At 45.7% G+C, this 23,764-nt stretch overlaps 1 protein-coding gene across 3 annotated transcripts in view; it reads right to left on the bottom strand.

Moving 5' to 3' along the window:
• KDM2B (lysine demethylase 2B) overlaps positions 1–23,764 on the bottom strand; it is a 124,508-nt gene that overhangs the window by 43,433 nt on the left and 57,311 nt on the right. For all 3 annotated transcript variants that reach the window (XM_060118163.1, XM_060118164.1, XM_060118165.1), the window contains one exon: positions 8,733–8,819. In XM_060118163.1, the coding sequence (XP_059974146.1) occupies positions 8,733–8,819 (87 nt within the window). The remainder of the gene's footprint in view (positions 1–8,732; positions 8,820–23,764) is intronic.

The raw sequence follows: 23,764 nt of genomic DNA, 5'->3' as shown, positions 1-23,764 counted from the left end.
TGCAGGCTTTCGCTAGTTGCAGCGAGCGGGAGCTACTCTTCGTTGCGTTGCATGGGCTTCTCATTGCAGTGGCTTCTCTGGTTGCGGAGTATGGGCTCCAGGCACCCGGGCTTCAGTAGTTGTGGCTTGCAGGCTCTAGAGCGCAGGCTCAGTAGTTGTGGCACACAGGCTTAGTTGCTCCACAGCATGTGGGATCTTCCTGGACCAGGGCTCGAACCCATGTCTTCTGCATTGGCAGGTGGATTTCTAACCACTGCACCACCAGGGAAGCCCCTACACACAGGTCTTTACAGAGATGATCAAGTTAAAACGAGGTCATTAGGGCCCTAATCCAATATGACTGGTGTCCTTATAAAAAGAGGAAATTTGGACACAGGCACATACAGAAGGAAGACAATGCAAAGACGCAGGGAGAAGACGGTTAAGACTCTATCTACAAAAAGCCATCAGGGGACTTCCCTGGTGGTGCAGTGGTTAAGAATCTGCCTGCCAACACAGGGGACATGGATTCAAGCCCTGGTCCAGGAAGATCCCACATGCCACGGAGCAACTAAGCCCATGTGCCACAACTACTGAGGCCACGTGTCACCAACTACTGAAGCCCACACACTTAGAGTCCACTCTCCGCAACAAGAGAAGCCACCGCACCACAACAAAGAGTAGCCCCAGCTCACCACAACTAGAGAAATCCTGCACACAGCAACAAAGACCCAATGCAGCCAAAAATAAATAAATAAATTTATTTTTTTAAAAAATCCATCAGGAAAGGTCACTGTTCTCTCCTGCCTGGATATCATGTGTGGTGACTCTAGAAACTTCCACTTTCTGGCCTCAGTTCACACCACTAAAAAAAGGGGGGCCCTGATGGGATCCTTGTCATATGGTTCAGACACTAACGATTTTGGAATCCGAGCTCAAATAACTGGTCAGACCTGGGTCTCAGCTTGGAAGAAACTGTGGCATCCCTTGACCGCCAACAATCTTTCAATGGGATTTTTCTGTTGCTGATGTTGGAGAGAACATTACCCAGAATAAGCAGACCATCTTTTGTGGATATTCTTTGATCAGGGGTTTCTGCTGCCTGCACTCCTGGGAACCTGCCGGCTTCCAAACTCCACAAATGACTTAGCTGTCACTTCAGGAAGCCCTGGGGATTCCAGACTAGGGTCCCAGACTGTTGTCTGCTCCCCTCGCTACACCCTCCCGCCGTCCACTCTCTGCTCTCCTGGCCCTGTGGTCCCTGCTGTCGGCCTCCCCCAACCTGTCGAGCATCTCCTGTTCCCGTTCTCCCACCAGGCTCTCACGAGGCCTCTTTCAGCACATTCTAAGACAACAGTTACCCTCCCGCTCACAGGCCTAGGACTTCTCCCTCGGGTGGAGTGCGGAGGGACTAAAGGAGAAGCACTTTCTTAAACCAGCCCCATCGCAGGAAACGCCAGCTGTGACTACTTCCGCGAAGTTAAGCCATTCAGGCCCTTACTTGAGATTCAGTGTTTGTCCCACAGCCAGTAATAATTTAGGGATGGGAAATGTCTCTAAACCAATCACCCCCTTCTGATCCATCTCCTCCTTCAGTGTCTTCTATTTCTGCCTTCTGGGTGAGCAGATTCAGGATTAGTGTTTACTTATAAACCATAATTATGAAAAAGTATAATTGCTATCACTGACTGACAGGCTACTACAGAGGTATTTTACAGACGGCCTCTCACAGCGAACTTGAAAGAAAGGCACTATCGGCCCTTTTTACAGATGAATAAACTAAGCCTCAGACTTGCCCATGACCACACAACTAGTAAGCGGCCGAGCCAGGAGTCAATCTCCAGGTGCATCTGACCCCAGAGTTCACCCTAGTTGTGCATGAGAATTACCTGTGAAGCATTTAGAAAGTGCAAATTCCCAGGTCCCACCCACCCCTACTGAATCAGAGTGGCTCAGTGGGGCCCAGGAAACTGTATTAAAAAAATAAACAGGGGCTTCCCTGGTGGCGCAGTGGTTGAGAGTCTGCCTGCCGATGTAGGGGACAGGGGTTCGTGCCCCGGTCTGGGAAGATCCCACATGCCGCGGAGCGGCTGGGCCCGTGAGCCATGGCCGCTGAGCCTGCGCGTCCGGAGCCTGTGCTCCGCAACGGGAGAGGCCACAGCACTGAGGCCCGTGTACCGCAAAAAAACAAAACAAAACAAAACAGAAACGTTCCCCAGGTAAAGCAGATGCCACCAGCCTGAGGACTGGTCCTCATTAGGCCACACTGCCTTTCTAGAAAATTATCTGGCCGTGAGTAGGCAACAATAAATGGCAGTCATCCTCCCCCCCCTCCTCCTCAACTGTACATCCTCAGCTTAATTACTCGGGGGAGACAGGAGCTGGGAGCAGGGCAGAGTGGGAACAGGAAGTACACGGGGGCCTCTTCTACAGACTCACGTGCCTGTCGCCTGTCCTTCAGGGAAAGGCTGCATGTCACTCCCGGGGGACCCCAGACTTCTCAGGCCTCCCAGATCTGAATGACCAAGTATGGAGGCAGGGGAAGAGAAACAAAGCAGAACTGAGGGTGACACAGACATCAGGTGTGTGTGTGTGACTTCCTCCCGTGGTTCCTGTGACGTCCCCGTGAGGGAGCTGATCCACCAACTGCTGAAGAGGGCTGTCCCCACGTTCCCGTCAGAGTTCTTACTGGTATACTCGCCAGCCTCTCTGCTCCTCCACTCAGGAAAAATTGCCCATAATTGAAATTCAAGAGGCAGCCTGGTTTGGCCACTAGAGATTAAGAAGCAAATGCATCAACATGCTCGCTTTCCAGGAAAGCTTCATCTCACCTCCTTCCTCGGTTTCCTTCTCTGGGAACCAACCCACAAGCTGGCTGAGCACAAGCGTCTGGCTGGTGGGCAGAAGGTCAACTTGCTAATAAGGCTGAGGTCAGAAGTTGGGCCTCAAAGAAGTTCAGTTCCCTCAGCTTGGTTCTAAGGTCACAGACAGGCCCCCAAATCCTACCACTTGGTCATAAAAGGAAGTGGCCAGAGTACAGACGGATCAAAACAAATCCATCACCACTGGGGAAAATGGCCAATCAGGGGAATTGTGACAGAGGGTGATTCAGTAGCATCTTTGATTTGAAAGACACCACATCAGAAATGACCTCACGGCACCTAATCAGTTCCAGAAAGGGACTTTCTTCTCCGGGAGGCAAGGTGGGAGATCAAAGCATTTCTTGCTAATCATCATTTAGCATTAATTACTTAAGTAACCTGAGCCAGACCCAGTACCGATCCCGACTTTGCATCCTGACAGCCTCAATGAGCACCCTTGATCTTTCAACCCAACCTGCATCAAATTGGGAGGAAGCCGACTGCAAACCTGGGAATCAAGAGACCCCGGGCGGCCCAGGCAGTCAGTCGTTTACTTACTTCTTCCCTTCCTGTTAACTTTTTAACCCCACCAGCCAGGAAATGCATAAATACAGCAGCCAGCCTCCCCTCCCCCTGCCCTCCACCACGTTTCATTGAGTTCCTCAGGCCCAGGGACAAATCTGGGGACGAACACCTTAGATTCACAAGCTGTGTGGCCCCAGGCTTACCAGCCTACCTCTCTGAGTCCTCAGTTTCAGCTGCATCATGAAGACAATCCTAACCCCCTCCCAGCCTCGATATAAGAATTAAATTAAATAAAATCTAAAAACTGTTGCATACATTTAGAAGGAATACCCAGGGGGGGTTTGGTTATACTGGCAATAATTTATTTCTAGAGCTGAGTTGGGGCAGGGGGGAGTCATAGTATTCATTATTATGTTATTTATTCCTTTTTGTATAATTTATAATACATGTTATGGGCTTAAATTGTGTCCTCCCAAAATCCACATGTTAAAGTCTGAACCCCCAGCACCTCAGAATGTGACTGTATTTGGAGATAGGTCTTTAATGAGGTAACTAAGTTAAAATGGGGTCATTAGGGTGAGCCCAAATTCAGTATGACTGGTGTCCTTATAAGAAGAGGAGATTAGACACACACAAAGTGAAGACCGTGTGAAGACACAGAGACAACAGCCATCTACAAGCCAAGGAGAGAGTCCTCAGAAGAGATACATCTTCCGGGCTTCCCTGGTGGCGCAGTGGTTAAGAATCTGCCTGCCAATTCAGGGGACATGGGTTCGAGCTCTGGTCCGGGAAGATCCCACATGCCGCAGAGCAACTAAGCCTGTGCGCCACAACTACGGAGCCTGAGCTCTAGAGCCTGCAAGCCACAACTACTGAGCCCACGTGCCACAACTACTGAGCCCACGTGCCACAAGTAGTGAGCCCACGTGCCACAACTACTGAAGCCCGTGTGCCTAGGGCCCGTGCTCCTCAACAAGAGAAGCCACCACAATGAGAAGCCTGCACACCGCAAGGAAGAGCAGCCCCCGCTCGCCACAACTAGAGAAAGCCTGCGCACAGCAACGAAGACCCAACACAGCCATAAATAAATTAAAAAAAAAAAAAAAAAGACTCTTCAGCTCTACTAAAAAAAGAAAAGAAAGAAATACATCCTGCCAACTAACACCGTGATCTCTGGCCTCCAGACCGGTAAGAAAATTAATTTTCTGTCATTTAAGCCACTCAGTCTGAGGTACTTTGTCACAGCGGCCCTTGCAAACTCATACAATAAACTTCAAGTAATTTATAGAAAACTAAATTAAAAAGAAAACGATTGTGCTTGCATGGCTCTAATCAAACAGACAGATAATAGGTGTTGGCAAGGATGTGGAGAAATCTGGAACTCTTATAGTTGCTGGGAGGAATAGAAAATGCTGCAGCCACTTTGAGAAACAGGCAGTTCCTCAAAAACTTCAATGTAGAGTTACCATCTGACTAGTCAATTCTATGCCTAGGTTTCTACCCAAGAGAAATGAAAACATATGTTCACATTAAAAACCTGTACATGAATGTGCATAGCATCATCAATCACAATAGCCAAAAGGTAGAAACAGCCCAAATGCCCATCGACAGATGAATGATTAAACAGACTGTGGTCCATCCATACAGTGGAATATTATTCAACCCTATAAAGGCATGAAATACTGACAGATATATAACTTGGATGAACCTTGAAAACATTCTTCTAAGTGAAAGAAGTCAGTCACAAAAGGCCACATACAGTACAATTCTATTTATATGAAATGTCCAGAATAGGCAAATCCATGGAGACAAAGTTTCCAGCAGCTGGGGGAGGGGCGGCTTGGGGGAGTGGGAACTGACCGCTGATGGGACTTCTTTTAAGAGGGGTATGAAAATGTTCCAAAATTAGATTGTGGTGTTGGTTGCACAACTCTAAATATTTTCAACATACTAAAAACATTTCATTGTACACTTTAAGTGGGAGAACTGTAAGGTATGTGAGTTCTATTTGTTTCATTATAAGGTGTTTTAAAAAAAAGCCTGGCACCCCACAAGCACTGTTAAACGTCAAAGGCTCTTACTTCTCCCTCCCCCACTCTTTCCCAACCAGCCTAAGGGCTCCAATTTCTCCCACCAGTGTTGATACCAGCCACGCCCAACTTACGTACAGACCAGTGCTTATAAACCAGTCCTCCAAGGGAATCTTAAATAAGGGCTACTCCCGCCAGAAGCCAGCTTCCTGTTTCCAGGCCTTGGGAGGAGAAGGGGCACAGCTTTCTTTTTTTAAAGAAAAAAAATGCCCAGAAGCCCCTCAGGAGTGGGCTAAGGGTCTCCAGACAGGGCACATTTGTGGTCCTGAAGTGATTTCCCCCAGAGGCTGGTTTGGACCCCTCCATTAATTCTGAGATTACAGTGAGTAGTGGCAAGTGTGTTTCTTTAAAAGCCCATGCTCTCGGGGGCTTCCCTGGTGGCGCAGTGGTTGAGAGTCCGCCTGCTGATGCAGGGGACACGAGTTCGTGCCCCGGTCCGGGAAGATCCCACATGCTGCGGAGCTCCGGGGCGCGTGAGCCATGGCCGCTGAGCCGGTGCGTCCGGAGCCTGTGCTCCGCAACGGGAGAGGCCACAACAGTGAGAGGCCCGCGTACCGCAAAAAAAAAAAAAGCCCATGCTCTCAGATGTAGAGAACAAATGTATGGAAACCAAGGGGGGAAAGTGGCGGGAGGAAGGGGGTTGAACTGGGACACTGGAATTGACATGTATACACTAATATGTACAAAATGGATAACTAAGAAGAACCTGCTGTATAAAAAAAAAATAAAATTCAAAAATTCAAAAAAAGAAAAAAAAAAAAAAAGCCAAGCCCATGCCCTCTACAAACCCTAATCCGTCCTGTGGAGCAATTCCTCAGCTAGGAGGGAAGCAGGCGGCAGCAAGGCAAAGCCACGGTTTCCTCTGCAGGTTCAAAGCAGCCATGGGACCTGGTTGGGCTATTTCAAGTTGCTGTTTCTGCAAGCATGGTTTGTGGTCTGATAAATGACATTTATATTTATGGCCCATGTAGGGGAAAGTCAACTCTAAAACCCCACTCACATCCACAGATTGGGGAGCTAAAGGCAGATGTGCAGGCAACTCCTTTTCATTCCTATGGCCACCTCAGTTCCCACTAAGCTTCAAAGAGAATTAGAATTCAATACCCACAAGTACTTTCCCCATTAACAATCCCACATTTAGGAATATACCCTAATGGGAGTTCCCTGGTGGTCCAGTGATTAGGACTCGGTGCTGTCACTGCCGTGGCCCCAGGTTCGATCCCTTGTCAGAGAACTAAGATCCCACAAGCCGCACAGCATGGCCAAGAAAAAGAAAAGAAAGAATATACCCTAAGAAGATAATCAAACAAAAGTGAAATGAATAACCCAGAACAGCACTATCCAATAGGAATATAATGTGAGCCACATATGTACTTTAAAATTTTTTGAAGCCACATTTTACAAGGTAAAAAGAAAAAGGTGAAGTGAATATTAATAATCCATTTTGTTTAATATATCCAAAATTTTATCATTTCAAATAGGGTTGCCAGATTTAGGAAATAAAAATACAGTATGCCCCATTACATTTCAGATAAAGAACAAAAACTCTTTTTACCGTAAGTATATCTCGTGCACTATATGGGATATACTTATAGTAAAAAAATATATCTGCTGTTTATCTGAAATTCAAATTTATTTATTTATTTATTATTAATTTATTTATTTATTTTATGCCTATGTTGGGTCTTTGTTGCTGCATGGGGGCTTTCTCTAGTTGCAGCAACTGGGGGCTACTCTTCATTGCAGTGTGCAGACTTCTCACTGTCGCGGCTTCTCTTGTTGCGGAGCATAGGGTCTAAGCGAACGGGCTTCAGTACTTGTGGCGCGCGGGTTCAGTAGTTGTGGCTCGCGGGCTCTAGAGTGCAGGCTGAGTAGTTGTGGTGCACGGGCTTAGTTGCTCGGCAGCATGTGGGGTCTTCCCGGACCAGGGCTCAAACCCGTGTCCCCTGCATCGGCAGGCGGATTCTTAACCACTGTGCCACCAGGGAAGCCCTGAAATTCAAATTTAAATGGGCTTCCTTTTCAAAATCTGGCAACCCTAATTCCAACAGGCAATCAATATAAAAAATAAATTAAATTGGTATCGTGCACTGTTCTTTTTTGTACTAAGTCTTTGAAATCTATTGTGTATATTAAACTGAGCACCTCTCAGTTTGGGTTTGCCTTATTTCAAGTGCTCAATAGCCACATATGACTAGTGGCTACCCTTTTGGACAATAGAGATCTAGAGCGTTCCTCTCAGTGTTTTTTATAACAGTAAAAAGAAAATCAGAAATTAGCAAAATACCCATCAACAGGAAGGCTGCTTAGGTTACAACTGACATTTAGAGCTCTTACCATGAATCAGCCCTTGTCCTACGGACTCTGCATGCATTATCTTGTTTAGTCCTCACAATGACCTTTTGAAGTAGGTACTGGTCTAACCCCTTTCTACAAATGAGGAAAGTAAGGTTCTGGGAGCTTATATAACTTGCTCAAGAAAGTGGTGCAGCCGAGGTAGGGCACTGGTTGAAAGTTTGGTCTCTGCTGTCAGACTTGGCTCTGCCAAGTAACCTAATAAGTAACTTCGTCTTTTTAAGCCTCCGTTTCCTCATCTGTCAAACAAATCACAAGTGTCTATCCCACAGGATTGCTGGAGTCTAAATAAGACGGGATGCAGAGAACTAGGCAAGGCAACCTGCCCCTGGTAAGTTCTCAGTGACGTCACTACTATTCTTCCCAGCATCTTTGTCCTTTCCTGTTTGATCAAATTTTTCATGGTGAGCACCAACTCTTTTTTTTTTTTTTTTTTTTGGCCACACTGCAAGGCATGTGGGATCTTAGTTCCCCTACCAGGGATCGAACCCGTGCCCCCTGCAGTGGAAGCGCGGAGTCCTAACCACTGGACCACCAGGGAACTCCCCAGCATCAACCCATTTAGAAAGAGAAAAAAACTACTTTCAAAAGAAGAGAAAACAGCCCACAAAGCAGCTAGAGGTCAAGGGAAGGAAGGAGATATAGAAGAAAGGAGAGGGGAGGAAAGGAAGAAAGGTGAGGCATCACTTCCCCAGTTTTCTGAGTGACCACCAGGGGACAGTGCCTGCAGTTTCCACAGCTAGGGAAAATGATCCCTTTAAAAAAAAAAAGTTGCAATGAACAACTCACCAACACCATTCATCTTAAACGGGGTGCCCTCTCCCAGGAATTCCCCGTGAAAGGCTGCCAACATTCATCTTACAGGAGATGTGAAAAAGCAGTGGATTTATGGTCTCCCAGCTGTGGGCGATCTGTGTCTTACCTTTGGAGTCTTCTTTGGCCAAGTGACTACGGGGACCCCAGTGATGGCCAGACTGGGGTCGTCATCCGCGTGCTCCTTCAGGACATTCTGTGGTGAAACAAAGCAGCCATATTAGCCCAGGGTAGAGGGGATGTCTCTGAAGGGGGCTGGAGGCTGCACCTTACCCAGCAGAAGTCTCTGCAGAGTCACTGCCTGTCTTCCCAACTCCACCAATATCCACACACTCAATAGAAACCAAGCAGCCAGGCTTCCCCAGGATCCACAAAACACAGAACATCCCCTTCTCCAAAAAAATTTTTAAAAGCAAATCACATACCTCCCTACGACTTGCATGAATGTATCATTCACTGATCATACTGTTTTTTTTTGCGGTACACGGGCCTCTCACTGTTGTGGCCTCTCCCGTTGCGGAGCACAGTTCCGGACGCGCAGGCTCAGCGGCCATGGCTCACGGGCCCAGCCGCTCCGCGGCATGTGGGATCTTCCCAGACCGGGGCACGAACCCGTGTCCCCTGCATCAGCAGGCGGACTCTCAACCACTGCGCCACCAGGGAAGCCCTGATCATACTTTTGACACCAAACATTTGTCCAGAGCTCCAGGGACTCTCATGGACCCAACCTCATTTAATCCTTACCAAGTCCTCTGGGAGGGGGCTGGGCAGTGACCCAACTGATCCTCTAATGTACACAATTCAGCTACATACTCAGAGAAACAAAAGCAACCATGAGGTCTCACCCACGAGCCCTGCCTCTGGTCTTCCATCAGTCGGCAAGCCATGTGTATTCTCATCCTGGTGTGTAAAGACATGTCATTGTTTTTTGCATCAAGGGCCCTAAACACAAGTAGATACTCAATCTGGTCTGACCAAGCTTGGAGTCTGCTAGCCATGTGCTGGCAGAAAAATGGGCTGTGATGGACATACTGTCAGACCGTGTGAGGGTCTCCCACACAGGCACTTTGCGTTCACTCCTTTGTCATTTTGTGTTCACTCCTTTGTGGGTGGTTTCAAGGTTTTTCAGGGTAATCCTGACTCTACCAGATTTTGGCCTTGTGTGCTGCTAACTTTAGAATCTCATCAAGGTGTAAGATGTCACTCCACTGAATCATCCCTAACTTATTGGTGAGGCAACCAAGGTTCAGAAATGCTCAAAGGACTTGGATGCCGCCCCAGACCAGGAGGACAGAGCCCCTGAACCCTGCTCTCTGGCACCAGACTACCTGCCCCATGACCATGTCACACATGGGTTTTTTGGCTGCATCCACAGCATGCCATAAAAAAGTGTTTAGGGATGGGCACAGATGTGTTACTGGCCTATTCGTGACTGGCCTACCTCGACCATTAATTTTTGGAGTGTACAAAACATTCCTGCAGAGACATTTAAGAACAGAGTAAGTTGCACAGTAGCACTTAACAGCAAGAGCAGAAGGGCTCAGAAGATAAATGTAGCTGAAGATGATTTTAACTCACTTTCCCAAATCTTCACCAGAAAGAATCGAACTCACTTCTAACTTATCTACTTATTTTCCTACTTTTATGATCATCATTTGGTTGCCCGATTTTTCAAAATGTTGGGACTTCCCTGGCGGTCCAGTGGTTAAGACTCCACACTTCCATTGCAGGTGGCACGGGTTCGATCCCTGGTCAGGGAACTAAGATCCCACAAGCTGTGTGGCAGCAAAAAATAAATAAATGAGTAAAAATAAAAAGTAAAATAAATCATTTTTTAAAATGAATAAATAAAAAGTTTTAAAATGTGCCTATTACCTCAAACCCACCTGAACAACTCCTTCCTCTCCCCACAGAAGGGGGCCAACAACACCGTGGTCAAGGGTTTGGCCTCTGGGGGTGCCTGGGTTCAATTCTCAGCACGTACACAACCTTCTCCAAGTCCCAGAGTCAATGTCAATGATTTATAAATGCTATCTATAAAATGTCTTGGTTCACGGCTATATCCCCAGCCTCCCACAATGACTAATCTACAGTAAGTCTCCAGTAAATAACTTAAATAAATAAATAAATAAAGCCACAAATCCCCGAAGAGGGACTCTCTACAAAATGCCTAACCCGTACACCTTAAGTCTGTCAAGGGAGACAAAAACAAGCAAACCCTGAGAAACTATCGCAGACAAAAGGAGGGAGAAAGGACATTAGGTAAAAATTGAGGAAATGTGAATAAACGATAGCCTTTAGTTAACAATAATGTATCAGTATTGGTTCATTAGAAGTAACAAATGCAGGGCCTCCCCTGATGGTACAGTGGTTAAGAATCTGCCTGCCAATGCAGGGGACACGGGTTCAAGCCCTGGTCTGGGAAGATCCCACATGCCGCAGAGCAACTAAGCCCGTGCGCCACAACTACTGAGCCTGTGCTCTAGAGCCCGCGAGCCACAGCTACTGAGCCCACGCGCCACAACTACTGAAGCTTGCGCTCTAGAGCCCGTGCTCTGCAGTAAGAGAAGCCACCGCAATGAGAAGCCCGTGCACCACAACTAGATAAAGCCCGTGCAGAGCAACGAAGACTCAATGCAGCGAAAAATAAATAAATAATATATATATATATATATATATATATATATATATATATATATACACACACACACACACATATATATATATATAAAGTCATAAATGCACGCTATTAACGTAGGATGTTAATAACAGGGGAAACTGAGTGTGGGGTTATGTGGAAACTCTGTACTATCTGCAGAATTTTTCTGAAAATATAAAACTGTTTTAAAACATAAAGTCTATTAATAAAAAATAATTTTTATAATGCCAATCAGACAGTAGAAACAGCTACAATAAAGGAAAACAGGATTCTTAGGCTGCCAATTTTTCTAACACCTATGCAGCATATTTTAAAAGAAATACAACAGAAAGGAAACAAGTATACAGATACGATGCAACTCAGGTGTGGAATTCACATGGAGTGTATGAGGCAACCAAAGGCTGGGAGCAGTGGCAATGATCGCTCCCTGGATCGTGCCTGGAGGAAGGAGTATTTCATCACTGACGTTGTTTAGAATTGCCAGTTCCTGATGATGACAAAAAGCAAACCAACTTTTTATCAGCTTTGTTCTTTCATTATTGTTTTCACATGCACTGTGGACATTGTACCTCTTACAAGTTGCACTTGAGTGGGTCATTCCCACTGCCCTCTACCCACCTGGTCACCACTCGGGGTAGGTGAGACTAGCCAGGTGAGGGGTAACTGTCAACGTCAGGAGGAGAGCAGGCACCACATGTTTTGTTGAATGAACGTATGAGAGTAAGAAGTACTGAGTGCTTGCTTTGTGGCCGGTGCCGTACTAAATATTTCATATCTACGCTCACCCAATCCTCCTGACCACCCTGTGGGATGAACTATCATCATTTCCACAGTGCAGATGAGAAAAGCAGGGCTTAGGGGATGAAGGGAATTGTCCAAGACCACTCAGCCAGTAAGGGGTGGAGACTCTTTAACAACGGCATCATTCAGCCCATCTCTGAAAAAGGGAAGGGAGCCGTGTTCATATCAACACTGTTCACAGCAGCAAAACAGGGCACTTCCGTGGCAGTCCAGCGGTTAAGACTTCACATTCCAGTGCAGGGGGTGTGGGTTCGATCCCTGGTCAAGGAGATCCCACATGCCTCATGGCCAAAAGACCAAAACATAAAACAGAAGCAATATTGTAACAAACTCAATAAAGACGTTAAAAATGGTCCACATCAAAAAAATTTAAAAGAAAAACAAAAACCAGCCAAACAGTAGAAACAACTCAAGTGTCCACCGATGGATGAATGGATAAATAATATGTATAATATACATACCATGGAATATAATTTAGCCTGAAAAAGGAAGGAAATTCTGTCACATGCTATAACGTGGATAAACCTGGAGGACATTACGCTCAGTGAAACAAGCCTGACACAAAAGGACAAGTACCATATGATTCCACTTCTATGAGGTCCCTAAAGCAGTATATTCATACAAGCGGAAAGTAGAAGGGTGCCTGCTGGGCTGGAGGAGGGGAGAAATGGGGAGTTATTATTTAATGGATATAGAGGAGCTTTTCTTGTTTGTTTTTTTTAATTTTTTAATTTTATTTTTTTCTGGATACAGAGTTTTAGTTTGGGAAGATGAAAAAGTTCTGGAGATGGATGGTGATGGTTGCACAACAGTGTAAATGTACTTAATGTCACTGAACTGAACACTTAAAAGTGGTTAAAATGATAATTTTTATGTTATGTATATCTTACTACAATTTTTAAAAAGGGGAGAAAGGAGTGGGGCAAGGCAGTCCCTCCCTAAGGAATGGATTCAGAGGTTCCAGAAAGTACAGACTGGGGACATACTATCTCACTAGTTAAACTTCTGCTGTTATGCCTGGGACAACACTAGGTCTAGACTCAGAAGATCTGGGTTCAGGTTCTACAACTTATAACCTGTGTCACCTCGGGTAAGCCACAGCTTCCTATTGTGTGTCCTCGGAGTAGAACAGTGACGTCTACACCTTGATTGTAGGCTATGAAGCTGGATGTGATTTTACTACCATTCTTAGGAACATTTGTTGAGTGCTTGCTCTAGACATTAAAATAATCCTATCTGTGGGGTAGGGCTGATTCTCCCCATTTCACAAAAGCAGAAACTAAAATTCAGAGAGGTTCAGTGATATAGTTCAAGGTCACACAGCTGAGAGGTGGGTGAAAACTGGCACTGACCGGGTCCATCTGACAACAAACCTAACGAGTAACACTGGGTGATAAAGCCTCAGGAAACCATGCTAGCAACGTCTCTGACTGATCCCTACACCATTATTAAAAAGACACCTAAGAGACTTCCCAGGTGGTCCAGTGGTAAAGAATCCGCCTTCCTTGAGCTTCCCTGGTGGCGCAGTGGTTAAGAATCCGTCTGCCAGTGCAGGGGACACAGTCCAAGCCCTGTTCCAGGAAGATCCCACATGCCGCAGAGCAACTAAGCCCATGTGCCACCAGTACTGAGCCTGTGCTCTAGAGCCCACGTGCCACAACTACTGAGCCCGTGTGCCACAAGTACTGAAGCCTGAGGGCCTAGAGCCCGTGCTCTGCAACAAGAGAAGCCACCGCAATGAGAAGCCCGCGCACTGCAACAAAGAGTAGCCCCCGCTCGCCACAACTAAAGAAAGCCCCCACGCCCAGCGAAGACCCAACACAACCAAAAATAAATAAATAAAATAAATTTATTTAAAAAAAAAAAGAATCCGCCTTCCAGTGCAGGGGACGCAGGTTCGATCCCTGGTCAGTGAACTAAGATCCCACATGCCGCGGGGCGACTAAGCCCGCGCGCCTCAGCTAGAGAGCCTGTGTGCCTAACTACAGAGCCCACGTGCTCTGGAACCTGCGCGCCTCAACTAGAGAGAAGCCCGTGTGCTGCAACGAAGAGCCCGCGCCACAACAAAGAGCCCACTTGCCAAAACTAAGACCCGATGCAGCCAAAAATAATACATAAATAAATAAATAGTTTAAAAAAGAAAAGAAAAGACACCCAAGAGACAATCTGGGCTCATGTTTACCATTCGATTCACCAATACAGAAGTGAATCATCCCCACCTATTCCTTGCAAAACAGACAGAGGGACTAACTAACTAATTCAGCCACTAACACCTTTATAAAGCCTTTCTGAAACATTCCCCCCATCACGGAAGAGGCTCCTGTGACCAAAGTGGGCCTGCACAGGAATGAAATTTTGCTGACATTTCATGGTGCTTAATAACCCATATGAATTTCACACCCTCCTCCACAATACATCAGGGTTTGTTTTCTTCTAAAAATAATGTTTCCTGACCCCCCCACACCAATCATTAAGAAAAAAACTTTTCAGGAAGATGCTCCATGTCTAGCCAAAGCTATATACATATATCTTACCCTATGGTTGGGGGTCAGAGGACTTCCACAGGATTTTCTGCCCCCTTATCCCAATCTCAAAGTCTATGTTGGGGGGTGACAAACTCAAATGCCTCCAGGAACCAAGCAGGGAAAGTTAAAAATATAAATGGACTCTTAGAGCGATAGACAGTAGTGCAGCGTATGGCAAACTAGAGACCACATGCCCAGTTTAAAGATGGCAAATGCTTCTCAATTTCAACTTATTAACCTCCTGTGAAAATGAACCCTACCAGATCTCTGGTTTTTCAGAAGAAATCAAAGATCCAGAGTTTTATTTAAAATCTCTCCAATTTCAGGACTTCCCTGGTGGTCCAGTGGTTAAGACTTCACCTTCCAACGCAGGGGGTGCGAGTTCGATCCCTGGTCGGGGAGCTAAGATCCCACATGCCACACAGCCAAAACACCAAAACATAAAAAAAAAAAAACCAGAAACAATATTGTAACAAATTCAATAAAGACTTGAAAAACGGTCCACATCAAAAAAAAATCTTAAAAATAAAATAAAATCTCTCCAATTTCAAATGTTGGCAACTGACTGAAAATTTCAAAAAAACATTGTGAGCCAGATATATCTGTGGGCTGGCCTGGGCCATGGGTGACCAGTTTATAAACACTGCTCTGCATGTGACTGAAAATAATGCCCACTTGTCTTGGTTTGCTTTGAGTTTCCTTCTGAATTGTCTCAAGATTTCCTGTCATTTCAGTATCAGAGCTGGTGTCAGTAACTCACAAGCATTGAAGTAAGGCCTCTTTAGAGGAATGGCTGGTTTAAAAAGCTATAACTGAAGGCATAAGTATTATTAATAATTAATACATAATGATAACTGATAATTAAAATTAATAAAGAGACCTCGCCAAGTATCCTTGAGTCTCAGAGCTCATACACACACTTCCTGAAGGAAGCAGAGTTCCTCTCCATGTGTGGCTGTCAGTGGCCACCAGGGGGCACTCTGGCCTCTGTCCCACAGGGAAGTATTTTTCGTCAGTATGTGACAGGCTGCAGGAAGAGGAGATTATTCTAATTGGAGATTTTCTCTCTGAGAAATAAATTGTGCTGAAGGGAGGGAATCTAGTCACTGTCTTCCCTGGGCTCTGCTAGCATTTATACACTCCCTGGGGCTCTTGGAAGCAGAGACTAGGAAGCCTGGGTGCCTGTAACAGCCCAGCACTCTTTGGGTTTTACCATACAACCCTTCTGAGCAGGAAAGAACAGGCAGGCTTTCTGTAAGAGAAGGACAGGGGCCACCAGGCCCTTTCTGATGCAAACTGCCCTGCTTTGGACTTAACAAGAGAGCCACAGACAATGGATGTGCTGGGCCTTGGCTCCTCCTATGCCAACTTTTCTCAAAGAGCTTCATCAGTGAACACTGGATTCAGGCCCCACTGCTCCCCAGAATGGGGCATTAATAATTAGAAACTCCATCTCTAACTGTGACTAAAAATACCAACACTGTGACGATAAAGCAGAAGCAGGCATCAGGAAAGAATCACCAACCACAGGCCAGTAGAGGGAGAGTAACATGGCATGGAGCAGCTCGGGCTGCTGTTGTAGGGAACCCAGCAGTCTCAGGGGTCCCTCCTGGCCATAGGTAAGGACCCCTGCAACCACGCATCAATGCACCTTAGGTCTCCCAAGATCCCTGCCTCCACCCCAGCCCAATCATCTTGTGCCTGCCTGTAAAAACCCATCTGTACTGGGTTGAACTGTGTCTCGCAAAAAGCTATGTTCAGGGAATTCCCTGGCGGTCCAGTGGTTAGGACTCCGTGCTTTCCCTGCGGGTTCAATCCCTGGTAGGGGAACTAAGAACACACAAGCCTCATGGTGCGGCCAAGAAAAAAAAGGGGGGGGGGGCTTCCCTGGTGGCGCTGTGGTAGGGAGTCCGCTGCCGATGCAGGGGACACGGGTTTGTGCCCCGGTCCAGGAAGATCCCACATGCCGTGGAGCGGCTGGGCCCGTGAGCCATGGCCGCTGAGCCTGTGCATCCGGAGCCTGTGCTCCGCAATGGAAGAGGCCACAACAGTGAGAGGCCCGCGTACCGCAAAAAAAAAAAAAAAAAGCTATGTTCAAGTCCTAATCCCTGGTACCTGTGAATGTGACCTTACTGGGGGGGGGGGGGGCGGGGGGGGGAAGGCTTTGCAGATATAGTTAGTTAAGAATCTCGAGATGATGGATTTAGGGTGGACCCTAAATCCAACGACTGGTGTCTTTATAAGAGAACGGAGAGGGAGATTCAAACATAAGGAAGAAGGCCATGAGAAGACAGAGGCAGAGACTGGAGTGACACAGCCACAAGCTAAGGAACACCAGGAACCACCAGAAGCTGGAAGAGCAAGGAAGGATCCTCCCCAGAGCCTCCCAAGGGAGGAGAGCCCTGCCAACACCTTGACTTCTGACTTCTGACTTCTGGCCTCTGGAACTGTTAGACAATAAATTTCTGTTGTTTCAATCCACCAAGTTTGTGGTCATTTGTTATGGCAGTCACAGGAAACTAACAGACCACACTTGCCATAGTGCCTCATGATTAAAAGCTTATTAGCGGGATTCCCCTGGTGGGCCAGTGGGTAAGACTCCACACTCCCAATGCAGGGGGCCTGGGTTTGATCCCTGGTCAGGGAACTAGATCTCGCATGCATGCTGCAACTAAGAGTTTGCATGCTGCAACTAAAGATCCCGCATGCCACAACTAAGACCCAGTGCAGCCAAAAGAAATAATAAAATAAATAAATAAAAATTTTTTAAAAAGCTTATTAGCTACATGATTTGGGTGAGTCACCACATCTCTCTGAGTCTCAGTTTCCCAACTAAGAAATGGAATAATACCAGTCCCCACCTTGCCAGCATCATAATACATGGAAGGTGTCTGGCGTGTGGAAAATGCTCAACAAATGTTAGCTGATCCCTTTTGGCTTATGCCATATTTCCTGTTGGGATACACAGTCCCCATCCTCTGTTTGCAGAATTCATCCATTTAACAAGTTCTAAGCATAGGGAAAAAATTTGAAGTTTATTTAATTTTGAAGAGCAGTTTAAAAGCTGATTTAGCTGCATAACTAGTGGGGATAAAAATGTGATTCAGGGACCCAGAAGTCAGTTTTAGGCTAAAAGGAACCCCAAGTGGCATGGATCAACCCACCCATTTTTCAAGTCTAGGGTTTGCACAGGTGTCTGGAACTCAGATCTCTGGCCCCTCACTGCTCTCCTTCGTCCTCCCGAGGTGGTATCAGCAGCAGACTCAGAATAACACGTACCTTGTTTGGCTCCTTAGGTGACAGGATTCACCCCTCTATCAACCCTCTATCCACTCACAGACCAGCAAAAATACCAAACACAGGGCTCAATATTACATGCAGCCCCCAGTAGAAGAGCCTTGGTGACTTCTGGAGGCCTGACCCCCTGGCCAGGCTGAATCTGGTTGTTCCCTGTTTTCTATGCTCTGGGTCATCCTCAGGGTGTGAGAAAGCCAGGCTGCAGCCCTCCCACTGGCTTCCCGCCTTTTGGCTCCTCTGAAGCAGGAGGGGTGTGACGATTTTTAAAAAGCTGACAGTGCTGGAGGTCTGGGCTCTACGCCTCACTGTTTTGCAAAAGAGCAAGACCCAGAAAAGGCAACTCAGACAAGCAGGTGTGTTCTGGGGTCCAGACCTGATGACCCCAAGGGATAAAATCTGTACACACCTTCCTTTCACAGTCATGGGTTTCATAGACTCTCACACTTGACCCTAAATGGGCCTGTTCTCACTCCATGGTGTCTGAAATAATAATATCAGCTCTAGCTCACTGAGCACTTAAAGGCCCTGTGCTAAGGCTTTCTTTCTTTACCCATGTCACCTCACTAATTCGATGAGGCATGATTCTTACTATTCCCATTTTACTGCATTCCCCCAGAGCAGTCAGCTGGTTAATGGATGGTACAGGGGAGTCAGCCTGACTCCACAACTTTTGGTCTTAAAAGATAACACCTGTTTGGGCAATGTACTCTTAATTTAGCATTATTTTCTTTCCTATTTGGGTTTTGATGAAAGAACAATACAACTGACCTCTTTTTTAGTGGGGTTTTTTTTAAAGTAACATCTGAAAGCAGTGGCCCCTCACTGTCTCTTCCAGCCCCTTAATTCCATTCTGCCCCACAATTCTATGTGGCTCATAATTCTATGCAGTCCCATAATTCCATGCTGCCCCATAATTCCATATAGACCCACAATCCTATGTGGCCCCATAATTCTATGCAGTCCCATAATTCCTTGCAGACCCACAATTCCATGTGGTCTCACAATTCCATCAGTCCCATAATTCTGTGAGGCCCCATAATTCCATGCAATAAGAAAGGTGGCTGTCTATAGTGAGCTGGCATTTCCACCCCTAGCTGACACTCTGGCAGCCAGAAGAGCATGGAATGATAGGAAAGAGAGCCTGGCATTATCTTAATCAACAAGGACAGCTGCAGAATCACCTTGCAAACACATATCTGACAAAGACCCTCTCACTTCCTATCTTGGTGGTTACTGGGCACTTAGGCCCAAGCCTTCACAACCTTGTAATGCATCTGGTTATTTTCAAGTCATTTACAAATGATTAGAGGAATGGCCTCATGCCCTCCTTCCCCCGCATCAGGAGCCTCAGCTCTCTGGAGTTCTAGCTGAAAGTATAGACTCCTCTAGGAGGGACAGCTTGCAGGGCAACTCCCATCTCACTAGGAATTACTTTGTCCACCGATTAATGATTGCCAATCCAAGAGATAAAAGGGGAAAAAAACAATGCAATGAACTGAATAGTGAGCCCCTCAAAATTCAAGTGCATCTAAAACCTCATAACGTGACCTTATTGGGAAATGGGTCATACTGGATTAGAGTGGGCCCTAATCCACAGACATCACCCTTATGAGAAGAGAAGACACACAGAAACACACAGAGAACACAGACTGCCAATGTAAAGACTGTGGCCGAGACTGGAGGGATGTAGCTACAAGCCAAGGAGCTCCAAGGATTGCCAGCAACCAAGAAAAACTGGAAGAGACAAGGAAAGATCCTCCCCCAGAGCCTTCAGAGTGAGCATGGCCTTGATTTCAGACTTCTGACTTCCAAAATGTGAGACAATAAACTTCTGTTGGTTTAAGCCAGTTTGTGGTACTTTGTTATAGCAGCTTTGGGAAACTAATACAGACGGTAATTGTTAACCTAAAACAGGGATGGGGGAAGCTGACAGGTGGTGAAAGAGCATGGGAAGGGTGGGGAGCTGGTCAAAGCCAGTCTGACTCTCCTTTGCCTGTTACCTAAGCATACCTAATTTTTCTCCAAGGACTTACTAGGAGAGCTAAGTGTTCATTACCTCATTGTCCCACAAAATAATTCAGTGACCTAGGTCCCTGTTATTATCCTCATTTTACAGTGAGAATACTCAGATTTCAATCAGTTATACACTTAAGAATGGCCAAGGAACCAACAGAATCTGATCCCTGAAAGGACAAAGCACATTTAGTCTAATATCTTAGATTTACATACAGGTAAACAGAAAGGTGGTGTGACTTGCCCAAGGCCACACAGCAAATAGCTAAGAACAGAAACTGAAATTGAATTCAAGCATCTCTCATGTCCTGATTTCTTGTTTTTCCCATTACGCACAAGCCAGTATCCTGCACTCTCCACAGAATAATTGTCTTAAAAGAAGGGAGTCGCTTAAGGCACCTTAATGCCAAATCCCAAAGAGTTTCACAAAGATGGGGAAGGAAATGGCTTTCTTAGATTTTTACAGGATGCTGGCATCTCCTTTCCTGTCAAAAAGCAAAAAGGTAGATGGTCATTTTGACTTGAATCTAAATCAAGACCCCCCAACTCCCAGTCAAGTTCTGAAGGTCCGAATGAGCTCCCTTGGTCTTGCTTAAACCATAGGGTCACTGAGGTACTCTCATTAGCATGGCTGCAAGGAAAAACTCAACTTTCAAAAGTCCTGCCCACAAAAAAGAGTAAACTAGACCTATAGGAACAGACACAAAAAAGGAAGCTTTAAGGGACAAAAGCAAGTATGACCTAATTTAAAACAAATTTATATATGTTTGTACACATGGGAGTGAGGGGAAAGCTCCAGAAGTACATTCAGTAAGTGATTAACAAAGGTTATTTTCCAGGATGTGAGAATTGAGGAAGGGGACATTTTCTATCCTCTAGCCTATAATGTTAAAAAAAAATTTTTTTTACACTGATCATTTAACAACATTACACTTAAAACTCTTTTTTTTTCTTTTGGCCACGTCACGCAGCTTGCAGGATCTCAGTTCCCCAGCAGGGACTGAACGCAGGCCACAGCAGTGAAAGCCCTGAATCCTAACCACTGGACCACCAGGTAACTCCCTACACTTAAAACTCTTAAATAGATGAAATATCCAGAATCAGTAAATCCATAAAGCCAGAAAGCAGACTGTGGGGGAGGGGGAAATGGAGACTGCTGATGGGTACAAGGTTCTGCCTCAGGTGATGAAAAAGTTCTGAACTAGATAGAGGTGGTGGCTGCACAGTATTGTGAATGTACTTAATACCACTAAACTGTACACTTTAAAACGGTTAAAATGGTCAATGTCTCTTCCTTCAAGATTCTAAACTGGTGATCTGGTAATTATAATTAATTCATTAATGAATATGATAAATGTTGTATATAATTTACCACAATTAAAAAACATAGGGACTTCCCTGGTGGTACAGTGGTTAAGAATCCGCCTGACAATGCAGGGGACACAGGTTCGAGCCCTGGTCCGGGAAGATCCCACATGCCGCAGAGCAACTAAGCCTGTGCGCCACAACTACTGAGCCTGCGTTCTAGAGCCCGCGAGCCACAACTACTGAGCCCGCATGTCTAGAACCCATGCTCTGCAACAAAGAGAAGCCTCCACAACGAGACGCCTGCGCACCACAACGAAAAGTAGCCTCCGCTCGCCATCCGCTCGCCACTAGAGAAAGCCCACAGAGCAATGAAGACACAACGCAACCAAAAATTAATTAATTAATTAATTATTTTAAAAAACATATATTACAAATGAAAGGAAAAAATAGGTTTTTGATAAAAGCTAAAACCTAGCCATATGGAGACTGACTGACTTTGGGGACTGTCTCTAATCCCAGGGGCTCTGGTTACCATAAACCACCACTAGCAGCAGTCTCTAAGGTCCCAGAGAAAGAGAGAAGGAAAGAAGACATCATCTTTTTGCAACACAAGCCAAAGATCATAACTGATCAACCGTCAAGGGTGAACCACCACTGGTGAGAAACACAAATCACTCCATGGTAGTGGAGGCAGTGGGCATCGGCTAAGAATTCTGTCTTGGACCCACATTTCTGAGCTGACTTTTAGTTCTCAGCCAGTGTACAAGAAACCCCAACATCTGAGAAGAGTAAACAAAGGGACCTAAGCGTGCAGCCAGGAAGAAGCTGCTCGCCTTCTGTGACAACACTCACTCTAGAGGCCAGTCTTGGGTTCAAAATCTCCTCTGGGTCTCCAGGGACTGGGAGGGACTGGGGCTAATGGCCTGGCCAAAGAGCAAGGAAGTAGCTCTATCTACCTTCTCTGGAAGAGACGAGTGGTCCACTTCCCCCATACAGGCCACACAGCACTCAGAGATGCTAGCAGAGGTTCCAATTTTCATGGGGCTCTAAGGAGACCTGTCCAGCCAGCTTATAAGCTCTTTAGCCTGATAAAGGCCCTCCTCAGACAAGGCTCAAGACCATAAATATCTCTGAAGACAGGTCAGTTCAATAAGTAAGCTAAATGGTTAGATCATACTAAAAAGAGATGCGTGAGCCGAATGGTAAGTAGACATTAGGGGGACAGTAGGGAGTGGTGGGGACTGGGGTGTATGAGATCACCTGCTACTCACTTCCTGCTGCTTGTAGCCAGTCAGGAACAAGAGCCAGGATAGCCAGGATAGTTTATATAATGTTTTTGACTTTTCTTTAATTTATTCTCCTGATTTTTTAATGTTAGCAAGTAATTACAAAAATACGTTCAATACTATACAGGCCAAATGCAATCAATGCCTAGAAGCTGGATTTGGCCCTGGGACTGCCAATTTACAACTTTTGTCCCAGGACCAAACAAATCTGTTGCTTGTTCTGTAAAGGAAGTCCAAACAGTCACCTTATTACCTTCCCCCTAAATTCAGAGTCGCCTCTGAGAAGAGAGAAAATCGCTTTCTCTACAGTGGCCAAAAAAGCAGTCTAGTGTGTGAGCGCATGGACTCCCCCATCAAGCAGTATGTGTGGCCTTGGGCAAGTTACTTAACCTATCTGTACCTCAATTTTCTCATCTGTAAAATGGGGGTAACAAAAGTACCACAGAGGATTGCTCGGAGGTTTAAATGAGTTTATATATGAAAAAGATCTATAACAACAGACAGTAATTGAGATTCATTACCACATATTATCATGAGCTGCCAATGAACCCCATGGTGGCGGTTGGGGAGGATGGAGACTGGGATCCTTGATATTTGTCTAAGCCCCTAGCCCAGGCCTCCTTCACAGCATCATGGGGCCTAGGCTGAATCCGGTCTCAGAGGTCGATCAGGTGGGTACAGGTGAGGGATACAACGGTCTGAGTCCTATCCCTAGAAAGAAATCTGCCCAACCAGGAACACCGCACATAAACATAACAAAGTAAAAAAGGCTCTTCACAAGCACAGAACAACATTTCCTCTTCAGATGAATTTTTTTTTAACTCATTTACAACATTTTGGAACCTTAATGCTATTAGTGATTTTATTATTGATGAAAATAGCTTGCTTTCACTTTATAGGATCTTAGAAGAAAAAGGTAGCCACATGACAGAAGTCTAAGGTTTCCTTTAGGAAACCCAATATTTCCTTTAGGAAACCCGAAAACTCCATTCCATAAGATAAGAGGTTCTTATTCTGAGGTCCAGGAATAGGCTCAGGAGTCCAAGACCCCCTGATATTGCACACAAAATTTTGTGTGTATAAGCATATTTTCACAAAACTCTCAAGAGAGGTCAGCAACCTCCAAAACAGTCAATGAAAAAGACCTATTTGAAAGTAAAGATTTGTTTTGTCGGGACATTCACCACAGAGTTCTTTTACCTGGCAATTTCCCAGAGTTATAAGATTTTAATTTTGTGGCACCTATAGGGGG

The sequence above is a fragment of the Mesoplodon densirostris genome, chromosome 15 (genome assembly GCF_025265405.1).
Source record: "Mesoplodon densirostris isolate mMesDen1 chromosome 15, mMesDen1 primary haplotype, whole genome shotgun sequence".
NCBI classification, from domain to species: Eukaryota; Metazoa; Chordata; class Mammalia; order Artiodactyla; family Ziphiidae; genus Mesoplodon; species Mesoplodon densirostris.
The sequence above is the reverse complement of the archived record's forward strand: the minus strand, read 5'-3'. Positions and strand labels throughout refer to the sequence as shown.